This window comes from Macaca nemestrina, chromosome 1 (assembly GCF_043159975.1).
Source record: "Macaca nemestrina isolate mMacNem1 chromosome 1, mMacNem.hap1, whole genome shotgun sequence".
In the NCBI taxonomy this organism is placed as follows: Eukaryota; Metazoa; Chordata; class Mammalia; order Primates; family Cercopithecidae; genus Macaca; species Macaca nemestrina.
In genome coordinates, this window is record NC_092125.1 from 68750535 (window position 1) to 68773617 (window position 23083).

The 23083-nt window shown below is 40.7% G+C and overlaps 1 protein-coding gene across 10 annotated transcripts in view; it reads left to right on the plus strand.

Annotated features, from left to right (window-relative positions):
* Positions 1 to 23083, plus strand: part of LOC105484918 (hedgehog acyltransferase) — a 348464-nt gene that overhangs the window by 255017 nt on the left and 70364 nt on the right. For all 10 annotated transcript variants that reach the window (XM_011747037.3, XM_011747042.3, XM_011747032.3 and 7 more), the window contains one exon: positions 6251 to 6452. In XM_011747037.3, coding sequence (XP_011745339.1) covers positions 6251 to 6452 — 202 coding nt within the window. The remainder of the gene's footprint in view (positions 1 to 6250; positions 6453 to 23083) is intronic.

Genomic DNA, 23083 nt, shown 5'->3' on the forward strand with positions numbered 1-23083 from the left:
AGGGTAATTAGGATTACAAAGTATGGAGAAACTTCAGGGTCTTTCAGTGGTCTGTATTCTTTAGGAACAGGTGTCTTCCAAAGTCTCCCAGTACCTGGTACAGGACCTTATAACCAATCTTCCCTTTGTTCCTGTTGCTTATAATGGGTCCATGACAATGGTGACAATTTACAACAAGTTTAAAAGCTATTCGAGGCTATCAGCAGTAAATGGAAATTGTGTTACGTATATAAGTACTGTTGACTAGTAGCTGTGTAATACACACATACATGCATATGCATACGCACATCACATATCTAGTGCTGTCTGAATGAATCTTATAATTTAGTTCAAATGACACCCATAATAGACACATTTTGGTAAATAGCTGTTCAATCAGCGGAACAGACAGTACACACCGTAGGTTCCTGGGTTAAACTGCAAGCTGGAAAATGCAAAAGAGAATTCCTGGACATGGAAAATCAACTGGAGTTTATAGACTGAGTAGGTGTTGGAAAATCAGGGAGGATGGAGGAATGTCTTCAAGATGTGGAAATGGTATGACCAAGGGCACGGAGCTATCAAATTCTCCTTTATTCAGGATTTTAGGATTTGTTACCAGAGCCAAGTGGGGAGAAGGGAAATAAGGGTGGAAAGTTAAGGCGGAGCTGGAGTAGGATGTCAGCAACTGCCTGCCCTAGCCCGGCCGAGGAATAGGTAAATAATGACAGGAAACCAGCAAGCCCACCTCAGCTCAGTGCAGGAGACAGTAAAAGCCACGTCCGTCAGTGTCTGGTGCTTCATCTTCATACCTTATTGGGGTCTGGGATTAGTCTGTCATAGAATTAAGTGGTAAATGTAGCAAGCCAAGGAGCTATTGTATGGGTCCTTGGAAAAAGGAAGTGTTGCGATTTTTAGATAAATGCGTTTACCACATGGATTGTTTCCACCCCTGTCTCCCACTGTAGGGCGTATATTTGTGTTGTTTTTCATAGTAGGTGTGAGGGAGCTAGATACTTTCTTCTCCCTTTATGTACCTCTACTCAGCATCACCCTAGCCACCAACTTTTTGTGCCCCACTTCTGAAATAGGCAGATGTCTGCAGGATGTCAGGGAGTTGAGATAGCAGGTGTTATCTCTGCTTGTGGGACTTGTGACTACTTAGTCTCTCAAAAGCAGAAGTTATACCTCTTGTCTTCTGACACTGAACAGTGGCTAACAGAGCTCATTGGCTCAAATCCCTTTGTAAATTGTAAGCATTATTCTCTTGAGCAAGAATTCTTTCCTAGAAAGGACATTTTTCAGTTAATAAAACATCAGTGGATGTTTCTGTGGAGACTGCTTTGAAGATTTGGTTAAACAGGAAATATATCACCAAAAACACAACATTCTAGGTGCAGATTTTACCTCTCCTGTGTAAAATAGGCCTAGTTATTTCCTTGGAGGGTTGTTTTAATGATTAGAAATAGTATGCATAAAGCATCTGGCGCATGGGCACTGAGTAAAGGGTAGAAGTCATCAATACTGTCTACATTTTATATGGATTCTTCCTCCTGAGTTGGGGGTGTGCTATGGTGCATTGATTCGGTGAGATGCTTTTAAATTAAGAAGGTGGCTGCAGCATTTTCTATAAGCGGTGACCACACGAAGCCAGCCAGGCCGAGGCAGGCTTCATGAAGACTCAGCCTGACACAGTCACTGACGAGAAGCAAGGTTTTTAGTTTTGCTTTGCTGAGAAGGTGGTGCTGATTGCTTTCTTCCATTGGGAAATCAATTTACTGTGCAGCGAATCTTAGTAAGCAGTTTCATACTATTGCTTTTCTAAAAAAAGAGACATGTTTCTGTTTTTATTAATCATGAAACTGACAGAAGATGGTAGAATTTGTAAAAGAAAATAACCTGTTTGCTCTCCTTTTTACCACACGTACTGTTTTCTAGAAATTAAGAATAAAGAAGAGATTTTTATCTTCCAGTCTTGAAACTATACCCTCTTCTGGTTTGAAACAAACAGCCTCATGTCCTTGGAGACCTGCCATATATGAATTTCTGGAATAAAAGGAATTTTCAGAGATGTTTGTCTGCTGTCATTTTGAAGGCAAAGTAACAGAGCCTTGGTTCCAGGAGATGCCCAAAATAGCTGGGCATGTAATTTTGGGGCTAGATGTTTCCTGATCACAAGCTTGAAAACGTGTCCTCCTTGGAGCTGAATTCAAGATCAAGTACCACTGGTGTGGAGAATGAGAGGGTTTTATGCTTTGGTTTTCTGACATATACAGCGCAGCTAATTTGTGTGTGTGTGTGTGTGATGGAGTCTCACTCTGTTGCCCAGGCTGGAGGGCAGTGGTGCTCGCTACAACCTCTGCCTCCCAAGTTCAAACAATTCTCCTGGCTCAGCCTCCCAAGTAGCTGAGACTATAGGTGTGCACCACCACACCTGGCTAATTTTTGTATTTTTAGTAGAGACAGGGTTCACCATGTTGGCCAGGCTGGTCTTGAACTCCTGACCTCAAGTGACCTCCCCAGCCTCGGCCTCCCAAAGTTCTGGGATTACAGGCGTGAGCCACTGTCCCTGGCTGCAGCTCACTTTTAATTAGTGAGATACGATTTAAACAATAGCAACCACAACAACATGAAGCAGGTTGGGTGAAAAGAGATTTGATAATCTGTTTTATAAAATAGCCCTCTGCACAGTTTCCTTAAAGAGAAGTCGTTCTTCATCCTTTTGCAATAGGTTTGATCACCCTATTTTATTTTTACATACAACACTGGTTATGTAAAGTTAAGGGCGGCCTCATGATGGGCCAGCGGTTACCTCCATGCAGGTAGGAAGCAGCGTAATTCTGGCCCATTTTTTGCCTCTGCTGAGTATTCTACACCAATAACCAAGCAGCCTCTAGGGGGCAGCAGAACACCGGATAAGACCACTGGGCCCTGGGCTGTCAGGCTTTTCTGACTTGTCATCCAGCCCCTCCTTTGTGTCCTTGGCGCAGAACCCAAGCTTCTCTTTGCCTACCAAAACTCATCCTCTTGGCCTTGCCAGAATGAGAGGCTTCGCCCTTCAGCCTCCTTTGCCCCACTGTTTTCGCTCACACCCTTCTCCCCTGCACTCTGAAACCTTCCTAGTCTACTTTGTACCATGTCACATAGCTTAATGATGGGACTTGTTTGCTATTGTTTCACAAGCAGGTATGCCCATCCTTATAGCAAGAACAAAGTCTTGTCTGTTTCCCATAGTGCCAGGAATTCCCTGAAGGCCTAAAGACATGCTCAACAGCAGGTGGAAGATTCCGTAATCTGTATTGACTGCTTGATGCCTATTTGCTAATTTGATTGTCAAGATGGTCCTGTTTTTGCACAAATGAAAGAATTGGCTTTGCTTTACTTATTTCTGAAACTGCTACATTCTCACATACCTTCCAGTTTAATAGTTCCTGATTGGGGTGAAATATAGAGGACTTTAAAAATTAGCCCACGGATGTAATGGAAGCAGTAAGTTGGGTGTACAGTTGCAGATTTGCTTCTTGGTCTTTCTCCTCCCCAACTGTGTACCTCGGGCAAATTAATTTCTCAACCTCAGTTTCCTCACCCATAAAATGGGATTATGTAAGGTGATCAAATAATTTATTATCCAAACTGGAAACTGGAACATATTTGAGAGTGGAGGATGTCAAAGAAAAACCAGATATAGGTAGTAGTTGAAGCAGTAAAAAAATTTATTTGGGAACTATTGTAATAGGGGAAAAGAGACCTCAGTATGGAACTGGACTCAATTATTTTTTTTTGACAGAGTCTTGCTCTGTCACCCAGGCTTGAGTGCAGTAGCATGTTTTCAGCTCACTGCAACCTTCACCTCCTCCTCCCAGGTTCAAGAGATTCTTCTGCCTCAGCCTCCCAAGTAGCTGGGACTACAGGCCCACACCACGATGCCTGGCTGATTTTTGTGTTATTGGTTGAGACAGGATTTTGCCGTGTAGCCAGGCTGGTCTCGAACTCCTCACCTCAGGTGATCCACCCGCCTCGGCCTCCCTAAGTGCTGGGATTACATGCAAGAGTCACTGCACCCAGCCAGAACTGGGCTCAATTCTGAATACAGCTTGGACAAGGGGGATATAGCCAAGGAGCAAGGTGGAGGTCATTGAGTAGACTACTATTAAGAGGAAACGTTGGGAAATAGGGGGATTCTGGCTAAACAGACTTAACAGGATTCCTCCTGAAGGCAGCCAGGGTGATCAGGCACCAAGAGTAGGTGATGAAGAATTTGGCCAGATATTGGAGCATGATCAGATACTGCAGGTGGGGGGTTCGTTCTAAACCGACTTAGCAGTATTCTTGCTACAATAAAGATGGACACCAAGGTCAAGGCCTAGAGAGCTTAGAGGAGCTTGACTAAAGTTTAGTCAAGGAGAGAGTCTTTGTCCAGTGGCATAGTTTGAAGTAATTACAATGGTATAGTCTTTAAAAAGATTTATTGCCTGATAAGTTGCTTTTGTTTTTAGCTTGCCTACCTATACAGTTCTATTAAGCCAGGTGTGGTGGCTCACGCCTGTAATCCTTGCACTTTGGGAGGCTAAGGCAGGAGGATCACTTGAGGCTAGGAGTTTAAGACCAGCCTACGCAACTTTTATCATCTCTACAAAAAAAAAATTTTAATTATCTGGGTGTGGTGGTGCATGCCTGTAGTCCCAGCTACTTGGGAGACTGAAGTGGGAGCATTGTCTGAGTTCAGGAGCTTGAGGTTGTGGTAAGCTAAGATTGCACCACTCCACTCCTGCCTGGGTAACATCTAGAGATGCTATCTCTAAAAATAAAATAGTCCTGTTGAAAACATTTTGACTAGAACAATTTCGTCTCCGAAAACAATTTTATTTCCTCCTCAAAAACAAGTTTGATCGCTTCCCCCAAATTAAAATGGTATATAAACAGGACAAATGCTAAGTTGTTTAAAATGCTGGGGCAGTGGGTATAAACCATACATATGGTGCTTTAAAGAATCAAACAAAGTAGTATATGTAAAGTGTCTAGTACTTGGAACATACTGTGTATTCAGAAAAGGATTTTCTCCTTTTCCCTCCTGGAGGAAGGTTGGACAAAGAAGCACTGATCAGCAATAAACAAAGGCCTATGGGTTTTTTAAAAAGGCTATTGCAAAAAGCTCCTAGCTTTCCAGGTCCTAACAGCCTAAGGTGTGAGTTTTGTCCAACTCAAGCAGGAAAATACTGACTGAAGAACATAGTCCTGTCTCTCTGTACTCAGGCAGCTGTCTCGGCAATAGAGAACATACCCAGGGGACGGCTGTGCATTTTGTCTGGTACTTTGGCTGCCCTGTGAGCACAGAGCCCTTTTCTTTGTTGTGAATTCACGACTGCTTCTGGGCAACCTGCCTAGAAAGCTGGGGAACCGTCTCTGGCACCCATCTGCTGCACCCAGCTCCTGCCTGTTTAGGAACGTGATCTTACCAACTGCATTTAAATAATGGGTTTACCATAAACTTAATAGTCTGAGCTGTAAAATCCGCACCTGCTGTATTAGTCCATTTTCATACTGCTATGAAGAAATACCCAAGATTAGGTAATTTATAAAGAAAAAACAGTTTAATGGACTCACAGTTCCACATGGCTGGGGAGGCCTCATAATCATGGCGGAAGGCAAAAGAGGAGCAAAGGCACATCTTATATGGTGCCAGGCAAGAGAGCCTGTGCGGGGGAACTGCCCTTTGTACAACCATCAGATCTCGTGTGAGACTTATTCACTATCACCAGAACAGCATAGGAAAAACTCACTCCCATGATTCAATTACCTCGCATTGGGTCCCTCCCATGACACATGGGGATTTTGGGAGCTACAATTCAAGATGAGATTTGGGTGGGGTCGCAGCCAAACCATACCACCTGCCTTGAAGGTTGCTGGTCCCGTGTAGCCAGAAGCCTAACTGCCATTCTGTGATTGGATTTCCAGGGTTGGGCCCGGGCCCACCCCTTTCAGAAACTCTAAATTCATGACTTCTTGCCCTGCCTCTTGTAAGTGCTATTTTGCTCTAGTAATGAGAGCTCTTGAGCCTGTGTGTTCATTTAACCTAACACCCTGCAGAGCTGAGGCTTGGGTTTTTGCCAACTCCTTGTGGGATGGAGAATCCAAGGAATCTGGCCTCCTGGAAGCGAGGAAGGATCTGCATATGTGAACAGCAGTGTGCTACAGGAGAGTCAAGCCAGGGAGCAGGCAGAGTTGCAGGGCAGCCCTCTGCATGGCTCCTAACAGCCTCTTCTTTCTCTAGGTATGTGTACATTCCAGTGGGCGGGTCCCAGCATGGCCTGCTGGGGACACTGTTTTCCACGGCGATGACATTTGCATTTGTGAGCTACTGGCATGGCGGCTACGACTACCTCTGGTGCTGGGCAGCGCTCAACTGGCTGGGAGTCACCGTGGAGAATGGAGTCCGGAGGCTGGTGGAGATTCCCTGCATCCAGGACAGTCTGGTGAGCAGGGTCCTTGCTTCTGTGTTAGGGGACAGCTGAGCTACGCAGATTAGGTCTGGGAGGGATGGGGCCATCAGATTCCCTGCCCTCACCGTGGGCCCTTTCTGCTAGGTTGGTTCAAAGTCCATATGCCTAGAGACAAGACAGCTGGAAAAGAAGCTTCTGTAGTGCTTATGTGTGTTTGTGTGTGTGTATGCGTATATATGTTATAACTATAAAAAATGTATTATGTAAAAATTAGAAAATTTAAACAAGAAAAAAACCTCCCTTCAACAGAAACCATGTTAAGATCCATTCTTCTAAATTTTTTCTATGTGTTTATACAAACAGACATATGTATGTAACATTAAAACAAATGCTATTACAGAGAGATGATTGTATCTGGACCACCTTTTTAAGTCACTGAGTCCATACCTAACCACCCTTTTTAATGGCTACATAGAATTCCCTTATGTGGATATGCCATAATTTATTTTAGTCTCCTATTATTAGTAATCATATTATTCTAAAGGTTTTTTGCAGCTGTCCACTGGATTAAAATGAATATCATAACCAGGATGAATTCTCATAAGTGAAATTTCCAGGTTCAAGGTTTTTCTCTTCTTTAATGTTCCTTATGTATATTGCCTATTAACTCTTAACTGCCCTGTAGACAAAAGTACACTGGTTTATGTTTCTACCAATGGCGCATAAGAATGACCTTGCTAATATTGAGTATAACTGGAATTTTAAATCCTGATGGGTGTTGTATATAGTAGTATAAAAAACAACTAAGGTTTTAAGAAACAGTTCAACTTTACAGGAAAGTGATTTGGAAAATCAATTAAGCATTTCTCTTTACACATATATTTTAAGTGATTTTAAACTATGGGCATAGCTTTTATCTTGCAAATGTGGTATATGATATATTACAATCTTGTCGGAAATCATCAGTTCTGAAGATGCAGCAATATCCCTCTAACCCCAAAAAAAGTAGCTAAAAAGAAATGTGCTGGCATCAGTGTTCATGGCAGGCAATCACACACAGAAAATTTGAAAAATGATTAATGTGGCTAAATTCCACCAATATGAATAACTAAAGCAAATGCACTTTAAAAAACCCTGTCAAAACAGAATACATTTACATATGTTTTTATAAAGATAGCCATAGTACAAGTGGACAGTTATTTCAATAAAAACTGAAATAAACTGAGTAGTCAAACAACACATTGGAGGGGATTTAAATATGCTCATGTATGTATAAAGATAAATATTTTTCCAGCCATCAGCAGGAAGGAAATGCCAATGGATTCTAATAGAAAATGGTATTTCAGTGAAAGCCATGGCTATGTAACACACAGGAAAACGAAAAAGGATGGTATCATAAAGATTTTAATCTTCCCTCAAATCTGAGCATTCTGCTCCAAAGCCTGAAAACACAGTTATCACCTTTGAAAGACAGAAGGTTCTTTTCAGCCCTGTCTGTAGCCCTGTAACTCATTTCTGTGCTGTTTCATGAAGCAGCTAACATTAACCTTGAACTTAATGTTAAGCAGTGCTCTGTGGCCTTTGAGCCATAGCTTATGCTAGTAATAATTTTAGAAATCTAAAACATTGGAGTAACCCAACTGTGCCATGTAGCCTGTGGCCTGTTCATTTTGGTTCAAAATAAATCAAGGCATCAGGCACATTTACTCACAGGATGAAGCTCTTGCCTGTCTACCTTGCTCCATCACAGCTTGCTTCAGGACTCACTCATTCACCTCACTTGACCTTCCATCTATAATTCAGGTACCTTGGTACATAGTAATTTTTGATATGCATTTTCTTGGCAAAATATTTGTCTTATATGTTGCAAATGTGATGTTTGGCTTGCATCTTTATTGAGCAAGAATATATTTTATGAAACCTATTTTTATCACCTACAAGCCTGGTAGGAGGTGACGGCTATTTAGACAATGTACTCCTTGAGTACATGGCCAGGTTCCCATTACTCTGTTTATCCCCATTGTCTGAGTGAGCCTCAGTGTTAAGTCAGTGTACAATTAGTGCTTTCATATCAGATCGATTCTTCAGTTCTTCCTCCACTTGTCCAGACATAGAGTCTTCCTCCAGTACCCTGTTTCTTGTGTAGTTCCACACAACATCCAAATGCACACAAATTTTTGAGGGAACTATTTCCCCACTTAGTTTACCCTTCCTCTCTCTCTTTCCATGAATCAGTTTCCTGTTCTTCTGTCAAAATCCAAATAAAGACTTACTGCCTCTGTGAGTTCATTCTGCATGCCCCTCACGTCCTCAGTATTATTCAGAGTTCTCCAGAGAAACGGATCAATAGGGTGTGTGTGTGTTTGGGTGGGCGGGCGGGGGTGGGGTGCGGTAGGGATGATGGTAAAGAAATTTAGTGTACAGAATTAGACCGTGTGATTTTGTAGGCTGACAAATTCAGACCCAGGAGAGCTAATGGTGTAAGTTCCAGTCCAAAAAAAAAAAAGGCAAGAGAAGACCAGTGTCCTAGCTCAAAGACAGGCTTGAAGACAGAAAAAAATACTGTCTTAGCTTTCTGTTCTATTTAGAACTTCAACAGATTGGATGAGGCCCACTCACACTGGGGAAGGAAATCTGCTTTCTTCAGTCTACTGATTCAAATGTTAATCTCATCCAGAAACACCTTCACCAGAACACCCATGAATAATATTTAAGTGAATATTTGGGCCCATTCAGGTTTACAAATAAAATTAACCATCACACCCTTTCTTCATGGTGTATATCCTTCATCTGTTTTATTAAGATAGATTAGCAGATGTCTAAATAAAAAAAACTATTTTTTCTTTGTCATATAGTCTTTTCAAAAAATGTTTGCAGGTACATAGTAGGTGTTTGTATTTATGGGGTACCTGAGATATTTTGATACAAGCATGCAATGTGTAATTATCACATGATGGTAAATAGGGTATCCATCATCTCAAGCATTTATGCTTTCTTTGCGTTACAACCAATCCAATTATACTCTTCCAGTCAGTTTTAAATATATAATAATTGTTGACTGCAGTCACCTTGTTGTGCTACCAAATACTATGACTTATTAATTCTATATAACTATATTTTTATGCTCATTAACCATCCTTCCACCCAACTACCCTTCCAGGCCTCTGGTCATCATCCTTTTACTCTCTGTCTCCACAAGTTCAGTTGTTTTAATTTTTAACTCCCACAAACGAGTGAGAACATGTGAAGTTTGTCTTTCTGTGCCTGGTTTATTTTCCTTAATTACTTCCAGTTCCATCCATGTTGTTGCAAAGGATAGGCCCTCATTCTTTTTTATGGCTGAATGATACGCCATTGGGTATATGTACCACATTGTCTTTATTTGTCTGTTGATGGACACTTAGATTGCTTCCAAATCTTGGCTATTGTGAATAGTACTATAGTAAACATGGGAGTGCAAATATCTCTTTAATTTACTGATTTCCTTTCTTTTGAGTATATCCCAAACCATAGGACTGCTGAATCATATGATAATTCTGTTTTTAGTTTTTTGAGGAACCTGCGAACTGTTTTCCATAGTGGTTGTATTAATTTACATTCCCACCAACAGTGTACAATGATGCCCTTTTCTCCACATCCTTACCAGCATTCGTTATTGTCTGTCTTTTAGATAAAGCCATTTTAACTGGGGACAGATAATATCGTATTGTAGTTTTGACTTGAATTTTTCTGACTTTAATGTTGAGCGCTTTTTCATATACCTGTTTGCCACTTGTATGTCATCTTTTTCGAAATGTCTATTCAGATCCTTTGCCCATTTCTTAATCAGATTATTAGGTATTTTTTTCCTGCAGAGTTGTTTGAGCTCCTTATATATCCTGGCTATTAATCCCTTGTCAGATGGACAGTTGACAAATATTTTCTCCTATTCTGTGGGTTGTGTCTTCACTTATTGATTGTTTCCTTTACTGTGCAGAAAACTTTAAACTTGATGTGATCCCATTTGTCCATTTTTGCTTTGGTTGTGTATTACTAAAGGATTATTTGCTAACTCCAGTGTCCTGGCAAGTTTTTCCAATGTATTTTTTTAGTAGTTTCATATTGTGAGACCTTAAATTTAAGTCCTTAGTTCATTTTGATTTGATTTTTTTAATATGGTGAGAGAGAGGGGTCTAGTTTCATTCTTCTTTATATGGATATCCAGTTTTCCCAGCACCATTTTTTGAAGAGATTGTCCTTTCCCCAGTGTATGTTATTAGCACCTTTGTTGAAAATGAGTTCACTGTAGATGTGTGGATTTGTTTCCGGGTTCTCTATTCTGTTCCATTGATCTATGTGTCTGTTTTTGAGCAATACCATACTATTTTGGTTACTATAGCTTTATAGTATATTTTGAAGTTAAATAATGTGATTCATCCAGTTTTGCTCTTTTTGTTCGGAATAGCTTTGGCTATTCTGTGTCTTTTGTGGTTCCATATAAGTTTTAGGATTTTTTTTATTTCTGTGAAGAATGTCATTAGTATTTTGATAGAGATTGCATTGAAACTGTAGATTACTTTAGATAATATGGATGTTTTAACAATATTGATTATTTCAGTCCATGAACATGGAATATCTTTCCATTTTTTGTGTCCTCTTCAATTTCTTTCACCAGTGTTTTATAATTTTCATTGTGGGGATCTTTCACTTCTTGGTTAATTCCTAGGTATTTAATTTTATTCGTAGCTATTATAATTGGGATTACTTTCTTGATTGCTTTCTTTAGTCTGGCTAAAGGCTTGTCAATTATATGAATCTTTTGAAAAAACAAACTTTTCATTTCATTGATTTTGTATTTTCATTGTTTCAATTTTATGTATTTCATCTCTGATCTTTATTGTTTCCTTTGTTCTAATTTTGGGTTTGGTTTGCTCTTACTTTTCTAATTCTTTAAGGTGCATCATTAGGTTATTTTTAGTTTTTCGACTTTTCTGATGTAGGTGCCTATAGCTGTAACTTTCGTCTTAGTATTTCTTTCGCTGTATCCCATCGGTTTTGGCATGTTGTGTATCCATTATCATTTGTTTCAAGGAGTTTTTCAATTTCTTTTTTAAGTTCTTCATTGACCCTCTGTCATTCAGGAGCATACTGTTTAATTTCCCTGTGTTTGTATAGTTTCCGAAATTCCTCTTGTTATTGATTTCTGCTTTTATTCCATTGTTCAGAGAAGGTAGTGGATATAATTTCATTTTGTAAAATGTTTTAAGACTGATTTTGTGGCCTAACATATGGTCTATCCTTGATAATGATCCATATGTGGAGGAGAAGAATGTGTGTTCTGCAGCCGTTGGATGAAATGTTCTGTAGATGTCGATTAGGTCCATTTGACCTGTGCTACAGGTTAAAGCTGATGTTTCTTTGTTGATGTTCTGTTTGGATGATCTGTCTAATTCTGAAAGTGGGGTGTATAATTTCTTCAGCTGTTATTGGGATATCTCTCTTTAGCTCTAATAATATTTGCTTTAGACATCTGGGTGCTCCAATATTGGTTGCATATATTATTTACAACTGTTATATCTTCTTGCTGAATTGATCCCTTTATCATTGTATAATGATGATATATGTATCTTTGTCTCTTTTATAGTTTTTGTCTTGAAATCTATTTTTCTGATGTAAGTATAGCTGCTGATGTTTTGTCTTGAAATCTATTTTGGTTTCCATTGGCATGGAATATCTTTTTCCATTTCTTTACTTTCAGTCTATGTGTCTTTATAAGTTAAGTGTGTTTCTTGTAGCCCACAGATCATGGGGTCCTGTTTTTTAATCTATATGTGTTTTTTAATCTATTCAGCCACTCTGTCTTTTGATTGGAGAGTTTAGTCCATTTACATTCAACATTGTTATTTATAAATTAGGACTTCCTCTTGCCATGTTACTATTCATTTTCTGTTTTGTGGTCTTCTTTCCCTCCTTTCTGCCTTTTAGTGAAAGTGATTTTCTCTGGTGGTGTGTTTTAATTTGTTGCTTTTTTGTGTATCTGTTGTGTGTTTTTTTGTTTGAAATTACCATGAGGCTTGCAAATAATCTTATCACCCGTTATTTTAAACTGATGACATCTTAACACTGATTGCATAAACAAATTAATAAGCAAAGAGAAAAATAAAAACTCTACACTTTAACTTTGTACTACTTTTAACTTCTTGTTGTTTTTATTTATATCTCATTGTACTGTTTATGTCTTTAAAAGTTGTTGTTGTTATTATTTGTTACTGGTTTGTGTTTTAGTCTTTCTACTCAATATATGAGCAGTTTGTAGGCCACAATTACATTGTCATAGTATTCTGTGTTTTCCTGGGTACTTGATATTGCCAATGAGTTCTGCACCTTCAGATGATTTCTTATTGCTTATTAACATCCTTTTCTTTCAGACTGAAGAACTACCCTTGGCATTTCTTGCAGGACAGTTCTGGTGTTGATGAAATTCCTCAGCTTGTTTGTCTAGGCAAGTCTTTATTTCTCCTTCATGTTTGAAGGATATTTTTGCTGGATATATTATTTTAGGATAAAAGTTTTTTTCCTTTAGCACTGTGTGTCTTCTACCCTCCCCTGAATTGTAAGATTTCCATTGAAAAATCTTCTGCCGGATGTATTAGAGCTCCAATGTATGTTATTTATTTCTTTGCTCTCGTTGCTTTTCAGATTCTTTCTTTATCCTTGACTTTGGGAGTTTGATTATCTTGAGGTAGTCTTATTTGGGTTAAATCTATTTGATGTTCAGTAACCTTCTTGTTCTTGAATACTGATATCATTCTCTAGTTTGGGAAGTTCTCTGATACTATCTCTTTGGATAAATGTTCTACCCCTGTCTTTTCCTCTCTTTACCTCCCTTTTAAGGCCATTAACTCTTAGATTTGCCTCTTTGAAGCTATTTTCTAGATCTTATAGGCATGCTTCATTCTCTTATTTTATTTTTTATCTCCTCTGACTGTATTTTCTTATAGCTCATCTTCAAGTGTGCTAATTCTTTCTTCTGCTTGATCAATTCTGCTAAGAGACTCTGAGGAATTTTTCAGTGTGTCAGTTGCATTTTTCATCTCCAGAATTCCTGCTTGATTCTTTGTAATTATTTCAGTGTCTGTTAAATTTATCTGATAGGGTTCTGAATTCCTTCTCTGTTTTGTCTTGAACTTCATTTAGTTTCCTCAAAGCAGCAATTTTGAATTCTCTACCTGAAAGGTCACATATCTTTGTGTCTCAGCAATTTGTTTCTGGTGCCTTCTTTAGTTCATTCAGTGAGGTCATATTTTCATGGATGGTTGTCATGCTTGTGCATGGTACAATAGTATTTGGGCATTGAAGAGTTAGGTGTTTATTGTAGTCTTCACAGTTTGGGCTTCTTTGTACCTATGCTTCTTGGGAAGGCTTTCCAGGTATTTGAAGGGACTTGGGCATTGTGATCTAAGTTTTTGGTTGCTCTAACTGTATTTGCATTATGGGGCACCCCATGTCCAGTAATGCTGTGAGTCTTGCAGACTCATGGAAGTACCACCTTGGTTATCTTAGAGAAGATCCAGAAGAATTATCTGGATTGCCAGGAAAAGACTCTTGTTCTCTTCCCTTACTTTCTCCCGAACAAATGGAGTCTGTGTGCTAAACTGGCTAGAGCTGGAGGTGGAGTGACACAAAAACTCCTGCGGGCCACCACCACTGGGACTGCACTGGGTCAGACCTGAAGTCAGCACAGTACTGGGTCTTGCCCATGACCTACAGTAACTACTGCCTGGCTACCACCTATGTTTGCTCAAGGCTCTAGGTTTCTATAATCAGCAGGTGGCAAAGCCAGCCAGACTTGTATCCTTCCCTTCAGGGTTATGGGTTCCTCCTGGTCCTGGGTGGGTCCTAAGATGCCATCCAGGAGCCAGGTCCTGGAGTCAGAAACCTTAGGAATCTACTTGGTGCATTATTCTACTATAGCTGAGCTGGCACCCAGGCTGCAATATAAAGTCCTTGCCACTCTGCCTTCTCCTTTCCACAAGCAGAGGAGTCTTTTCTCATGGCTACCACCACCCTAGGCCTGTGGCAAGTATTGCTTGGCTATTGCCAGTGTTCATTCAGCCTCCAAGGGCTCTTCATTCAGCTTGTGATGAATGCTGCCAAGCCTGGGTCCTTCCTTTCAGGACAGTAGACTCCCTTCTAGCCCAGGACAGGTGCAGAAATGTCTGAGCCAAAACCTGGAACTGGAAACCCAAGAGCCTACTCGGTGCTCTACTCCACTGTGGGTGAGCTGGTACCTTGGCTGCAAAACAAAGTCCTCTTTCTTTTTTCAAGCAGGAGGAGTTCCCCATAGCTACTACAACAGGGAATGTGCTATGTCATGCCTGAAGCCAGCAAATCTCTGAGTCATACCAAAGGTCCACAGCAAGCACTGCATGGCTACCACTGTTGATTATTCAGGGCCTACGGGCTCTTTTGTCAACAGGTGATTTATTTTGCCAGGACTGCATCCTTCCCTTCAAAACAGTGGGTTCTCTTTTAGCCCAGGATGTGTCTAGAAATGTTGTCTGGGAGGTAGGGGTTGGGATGGAGGCCTCAGAACTCTGCCTGGCCCCCTATCTTACTGTGGCTGAGCAGGTATCCAAATTGCAAGACAAAGTTGTCTTTATTCTTCTGTCTCCTCTTCTCAAGCAGAAGTTTGAAAGGAATCTGTCTTGGGGCTGTGAGCTATGCTGCCTGGGGTTGAGAGAGGGGTGATGCAAGCACTCCCTTGGATGCCCTGGCTGGTGTCTCACTAGGTCACATGTCCCTGAAATCAACTGGCTTGAAGTTCAGCAAAGTATGAGGACTTGCTCAGGAATCAGTCCTTGTTTCCTAGACTACCTTTCAAGTTTATTTATGACCTTGGAGTCCCTTAGCCTTTGGGGAAAAGGGTTGCTGGAATCCAAGTTCTGACTTCGGGGGATGGATGCTTCCCCGCTGACTAGGGCTGCTCTAAGTGCCGCCTCCATGGGCACTGGGCTGAGTTCTGCCCAGTATCGCTTTCTGCTGTGACAGGGCAGCCCTGAGTTCCAGTGCCAAGTCCCACAGTCACTGTGATCTTTCTCCCCCAAGTGTACGAGTTGTTGCTCCATGCCATGTGGCTGCTGTTGGAGGATGGAGGAGAGGTGGCATTGTAATTTAAGACTGTCTTTCCTACCCTCTTCAGAGCCACTTTCAGTGATATGAAGTTAAAACCAGGTACTGTGATTGCTCATCCAATTTTTGGTTCTTATAAGGGTGTGTTTTTATGTGTAGATAGTTGTTTAATTGGGTGTTCCTACAGGGAGAATGATTGGTGAAGGCTTCTATTTGGCCATCTTGCTTCACCTCCCACTTCTTTCATGTCTTCATCTTCAACCCCAAGGTCTTATTTGGGGATCAAAATATAGAAGAATTCTATTTCTTGGTGTTGGTAGACTGAGAGCTGAACATTCGCCCAAATACTTGTCAGAGCTGAGTGTTGGAAATAGGAAACCCTCTGATCGTCTACAACAGGGTTGTCTGATAGAACATTTATGGTGACAGAAATGTTCATTGCACTGTCTAATACAGTAGCTACTAGCCCCATTGAGCACTTGAAATGTAGCTAGTGCCTATTTAAACTCTGAATTTTAAATATATTTAATTTTAGCTAATTTAGATCCCAGTATCTCCCATAAGGCTAGTGGCCACCATTTTAAACAGTGCAACTCTGGAACATACCCCCTTCTAGAAAACGTAACGTGCTGAACCTCTTGACTTGGAAATCTCCCAGGTTTCGCACATGTAATACTGAGCTCATGCACCCCTACCTCCCAGTAATTCCAGCATACTGTCTTTCCCCAAATGACACCACCATCTATCTAGCTACTCAAGGCCAAAGCTATTATGTTATCCTTTGTACCTCTCTCCCCCTCAGATTCATCTGCATGTACTGTACATTCTGCCTCCTAAGTAGACCTTGAATTTTTTTGTTTGTTTCTATTTCTACTGAAATCCTAATCCAAGCTGCTCTCATTTCTTTCCTGGTCTACCAAATAGCTTCTAACTAAATCCCTGCTGCCACTTCCTCCCCCTTCCATTTATTATCCTCATAGTCCTGACTGATATTTCTCCATAAAAACCTAGCCATGTTGCTGCCCTTTAAATCCTATAGTGACTCCCATTTTGTTAGAACCAGGTCCACAACATTTAAGATGACCTATGACACCCTATCTGATCTTTAACTTACTGCCTCTTCCCACTCCTCCCCCCATCACCTCTCTGTTCTTCTTTCCATTCATTACATACCTGGTCCCTCTAGCCTCAGCTCCCCAACACAGGTACTTCCATCTTCTAGAACGCTCTCTTTCCTTCCCTTCCACCCCTACTCATCCTTCAGATTTCAGCTCAAATGATATCTAGTTTGGCCCTCCTAACTCAATTAGATCCCATTTGATAATTTATTTTGGGTACCTTGTATATGTTCTCTTCTGCTATATTTATCACAGTTGAAATGGAAATTTTAACATAATTTATTCCCTCACTGAACTGTAAGCCTCACAAGGTCAGAAATACTGTATTCTTGACCCTTATCCCAATTCCTGGCACAATGCCTTGTTGAATAAAAGAAAGAATGAATGATCCTTTTTGACTTCATTCACTGAGGGGAGTTTAAGATGAAATAGGCTTATGCAGCAACATGAAGAATATAGATTGAACACTGAAAAAACTGACTAAGACTGAGAGTTATTGAGTATTGAGAGATTATCTTGCTAAGCAGCAGCATAGATACAAATAGGTCTAGTGATGGCAAAATGCTGTTATAATGCTCAGTGCACAAAATATATATACAGGAAACAATGGGGTAAGGAGGAATTAGTCTTCCTGGTAGCCTGCTGCTTTATGAGAGAAGGGATTGTTGATTGTGACTCACTGAGACACAGAGCTGTAGGAAGCTGACAAAAGGCATTTTCACAAAGCATCCAAGCTCGGTGGATGTAGAGGAGTTACTGCTGGAAGACTGCGCTTTTTCTCTATACATGTACTCTCCAGGGAGCGAGGATTTCTGTTTGGCATTGAAATATTTTAATCAGAGGAAACATTTTGAAGTGACACCACTTCTTGCCAATTCTCGATTTGATCTCTCCTTTGACGGAAGGCTCCTTCAGGCTGCTTGTCGATTATTCCTACCCAAAGGAGAATCTATATCTCAAATAGTTCACCTACCCCCACCCCTGATTTCCATTTCATTGAATAATTTAAATTCGTTCTCCCCTCCCAGCCTTGCCTCCCCCTCTTTGCCCCAAGAGTGTCTTGCTGAGCTGATTTATATCCTCTCTGAAGCAGTAAAATTTCTATTTATAGACTTAATTGAGGAAACACACCTCTAGTGAAAACCACCGAGAATCAGTCTGATGGTTGTGGTAGGGATTTGATGTTCTGGGACATCAGAGAGAACCCAAAGACTCTATAGTGGTGGTAATTCAATTTATTGGCCATGTTGATCAGTTTGATTTTGAAGATAGAGAATTCCAAATTGGTTTTAAGAGATCAACCAATTTAAAAGTATTGTTGATTGTAAATTGACCAACATGATCCAAACTATGGTTATTTGATTCTGTAGAATCCTAACTTACCACTTGACAAGACATACATGTCTAGTTGTCCTGATTAGAAAACCTTTTCCTAGGGGTCAGTAGTCCAAGCCCCGACTAAGCCTCTGAGGGAGTATAAAGAAAATTTGAGAAGAGCTGTGGTGTTTGATAATGGCTCATGGCCTTCTATTCCTCCACCATTTGGATTTCTTTCAACAAATTGAAATCAAGCAGTTACTGGACATAAGACATTTTCTCCAGAAAATGGTACCCTTTCTCGACTGAGCCCACTTAGGCATAGTCAGCATGGCTATTCATTTCTTAACTTATTCATTTAGGGAAAAAATTCTCAGCATCTTATGTGGGAGACACTTTGCACATTACTGAAGGACTCTAAACTGAATAAGACATGATCCCTGCCATGAATTAAGGTTCCTTGCCTGGCCTTCTATCAGAGTACTCATATTATGATGACTGCTTTGGATTAAAGATGTAATAAAACCATGAAACGGGAGCTTCCCTCTATGAAGAGCTAGGATATCTATATGACAAATGAACTTGCCTTTATAAACATAATAAAATGCCGATTGACCTAGCCTTCCCAGGCATTGCTTAGAAGAAAGGTCCAGGCTAGAGACAGAAATTTGGGAGCATATAGATGATATTTTGGAGCCATGAGAATATTTGAGACTCTTAGAGAAAGAGAGAGAGAATGTGCGCGTGCGTGTGTGCAAAGAGAAGAAAAGGCAGCCAGGGAACACCAGTATTGAGAAGTTGGATGGAGGAGGAGTTGAGGAGGAGGAAAATCTAGAAGGTGATTTCACAGAAACTAAGAAGAGGGGAGATTTCATGGAGGGGAAGTGGTCCATGGTGGTGATGCTACTCAGGGGTCGAGTAAAATGAGAGTGCTGGCAGTGAGAAAAGAAAGCTGTGAGAGTTCATCCCTGCCCCCCAGGGGCTTATGATCCAGATGGAGAGATGAGATATGCACAGACCAGTTGAGGGCCACTATAAGGCATTACATGCAGAGTGACCAGAATGAGGCACAGAGGCAGCTGATGTTCATGGCGGTCAGTGTGAGCGAAGCTTTTGGGAAAGGTTCATTAAAGAGCCAAGGCTTGAATAGCAACCTGGAGAATCAACTGTAGGATTTGGCTAGGGTCAGGAGGGAGAAGAAGACTGGCATTGCAGGCTGGGAGAACAGTGCACACGCTGCCTGAAGTCAGGCACGGGCATGCTGTTTCTAGGTCACGAGGCTGCCAAGACAAATGGGAGAAGGGTGGTTAGAGGGGCCACATGGTTCCCATGTAAAGGGATTTGAATGCCATGCTTAGAAATTTAGAAACACAAACCACTTAACCAAACAGGAGAGCATTAAATTAACATATTAATCCCACACATCAAATTAGCCTGTTGTGCCAGCTTATTAGTGCTCACTCGGGCCTCTGGGTCTGGAAAAAGCAATGTGTGTTGTTATGAACAGTGCGTTCCTTGGTGGATTACGACCCGTTGGCACCCCCACGGCATTGTCTCCCAGTCCTAAGGATCATTAGCGATGCAGGAAACACACTATGCAATTCTCTGGTTATACATTTTCTTCTCTGTGGGAACTGGAAGCCTGAATCTTAACTTCTCTGGTCTAAGAGGCAGAATTCTGAAAATAATTCCACGTTAGTTCCAATATGTTTAGTATGACAAAAGCATTTTCAAAGGTTCTTTTTAACTTTCCATGACTGAGTCAGCTGACAGATAGAAGGCTTTGAAATAGAACCCATTTTCAGTTATTCCTGGACTGATGAGCGCCAGGACTGGCCAGTGCTTGGCCTTCTGCTGCCTTTCCCTGGCTGCTCAGTTTCTGCTGGAGCAAGACAGGTCACCTGCTCCAATCACCGGCTGCTATCATGGCATTCTTATACCTTCTCCCTGCTTAATGCAAAGGCTCACCTGGGACACCATAATCTCAGGAACGAGTACTGAGCCAAAGATGAGATCCACAGCGTAAATGTAAATGGTTGAAACTGGCTTTTCTTGGTGGTTTGTGGAGTTTGATTCTTCATCTGTGAGTCTCTGGTCTCTGTTTCTGCAGCACAGATGAATGGTGGTTGCTCTAATCACAGTCTAGTGCCTAGCAGCTTTCCACAGATGAACTTGGGAAAAACAAATAATCTTAGTACGTATATGTTGAAGCTTTGGCTGTGTCTTTCCAATTCTGGGTATCTTTTTTTCTCCCCTAGATCCAAATTACCCACCGGAGGTGACAAAGCTTGAATTTCCAGTGTTCCTGTTATTGATGAAAAGAAAAATAGCCCCCTTGTTTATTCCTAAAATAATATGCACATACTTACTGCAGTATATTTTTACAATGTATATTTATATATGTACATATGCTGTGACTATATGTGTGCAGCATGTGTGTGTGCACGCGTATGTACGCAGTTTTAAAGATCTAAGGCAGAGATGTGCAGGACTTCCAAAATAAGATTCTTCTAAAGTACCTCACATTCTTTCCAAGTCCTAGAAATAAACTCTGCTTTAAAAAGCCTTTCGAGCAGCTGCTGGTCTTGTTAGAGATAAGCTGGGTTGGTATTAATATACTTGTGATTACTGACATGTATTGAAACACACAATTTAAGTTGGATCTTGCTTTTTCTTCTGGTGTCAAACCTGCAGTTTACCTAATAGGCTGGAGTAATCGCTAGAACAGACACTGACTGTCCACGGAAGGGTAGGAAGCAAGGGTACAGTATAAAAGGTGAAGTTCATCCATCAAACTGACTGCAGCTATTAAAAGTGATGTTAAAATAGTTTTTTTGTTTTGTTTTGTTTTGAGACAGAGTCTAACTCTGTTGCCCAGCCTGGAGTTCAGTGGCACGATCTGGGCTCATTGCAACCTCCACCTCCCAGGTTCAAGTGATGCTCCTGCCTCAGCCTCCCAAGTAGCTGGGACTACAGGTGCATGCCACCATGCCTGACTCTCTCTCTCTCTATATATATATATATATGTGTGTGTGTGTATATATATATATATGTGTGTGTATATATATATATACTTTTTTTTTTTTTGTATTTTTAGTAGAGACGGGTTTTCACCATGTTAGCCAGAATGGTCTCGATCTCCTGATACCGTGATCCGCCCACCTCGGCCTCCCAAAGTGCTGGGATTACAGGCCTGAGTCACTGCACCTGGCCTAAAATAGTTTTTTTGAGAGGGAATAGGTTCTTGACATATTAGTTTAAAATGATCACCAAAGAATGATAGATTTAATAAAACCTTATTTTTATTTAAAAATACACATAAACAGAAAGGTATGTGACAGGTTATACACTAAAATAATCATGGTGGTTAACTCTTACTGGTAGTATTATTTGTGATACATAGTTTCTTATTTTTGCTTATTTATATTTTCAACTTTTGCTACAGTAAATGCATACTGTTGTCTAACTAAAAATTATTGAGAGAGAGGTGAGCAGGACGGATTCACCCTAGGGAGGCTTTGACTAGCTGATCCTGAATGCTTGATTTATGTTAGAAATTGAAAGTTAGTCAGATGTAGTGGCTCATACCTATAATCCTAACACTTTGAGGGGCCAAGGTGGGAGAATCCTTTGAGGCCAGGAGTTCGAGACCAACCTGGGAGACACAGTGGGATACGTTTGCTACAAAAACAAATAAAAATCAGCCTGTTTTGATAGCATGTGCCTGTTGTCCCAAATACTCAGGAGACTGAGGTGGAAGATCGCTTGAGGCCAGGAGTTCCGTGCTATAGCACACTATGATTTTACTTGGCGAATAGCTACTGTGCTCCAGTCTGGGCAACAGAGCAAGACTCAACAACAACAACAACAACAACAAAAAAAAAAAAAAAAAAGAAAAAGAAAAAGAAAAAAGAAAAAAGAAAAAAAGAAGAAGAACAACAAAGAAATTGAAGGTTAGAGTTGTCATTCTCCAGAACAAACTAGGTCTGTTGTAGTTGCCATCCTTTGCTAAAGAAGAAATGGTACCAGATACCGTACAAGAATTTCTCACATTTGTTATTTGATGTAACCACTGCAGCAAGCCTCCAGGGTAGGTGTTACTACCTCCAGTGTTACAGATAGGGAAACTGGAGACTGGGAAAGGTAAATAATTTATCTAAGAACACAGTTAAATGAGGAAGGGAGTCAAACCCAGTTATACATGATCTAAGCTTCCTGGATTTCAGACTAGAAGAATCTTCGTTTTGATAAACCCCTCCTACTTAGATCACCCATTCACTTCATGTCTCTTTGCTGCTTATGCGTATTGGGCATTGGATTGATTAATATTCAGCCCTCAGTACTTGGAAAACGTGGGTTTTGATTGTGTCTCCTCTCAACCTGTTTATCAAATAACTACTCTGAAAAATTGGTCCAACTAAAAAGGGAATGTTCACAGAGGGAATTTGACCACGTTATCTCATATGATGTTAACAGCAGCCTTATAGGTGTGTCTTATTATTCCCATTTTTACAAGGAAAAAAACTGAAACCTGAAAGTTTAAGTAAGATACATCCATGGTTCACACATCAAGCATGAATGTAATAAATAAATAAGCAAACAAGCAGCTTCCCTTCATCTCATTCTTGGGTCCCTTTCCCCAGCAACAGCAACGCAACATTCAATTCTCTTAGTTGTTTCTGATTTTTACTTCTTTCCAAAGTGTACACTAATTTTATTATTTCTTCATTTATGTTTCTTTCTTTCCTTCCTTCCTTCCTTCTTTCCTTCTTTCTTTCCTTCCTTCCTTCCTTTCTTCCTTCCTTCCCTCCCTCACTCCCTCCCTCCCTCCCTCCCTCCCTCTCCTTTCTTTCTTTCTTTCTTTCTTTCTTTCTTTCTTTCTTTCTTTCTGTCTGTCTGTCTGTCTGTCTGTCTGTCTGTCTGTCTGTCTGTCTGTCTGTCTGTCTTTCTGTCTGTCTTTTCCTTTTTTGAGGCAGAGTTTTGCTCTTGTTGCCCAGGCTGGAGTGCAGTGGCTTGATCTTGGCTCACTGCAACCTCCACCTCCCGGATTCAAGCCATTCTCCTGCTTCAGCCTCCTGAGTAGCTGGGATTACAGGTGTGCGCCACCACAGCTGGCTA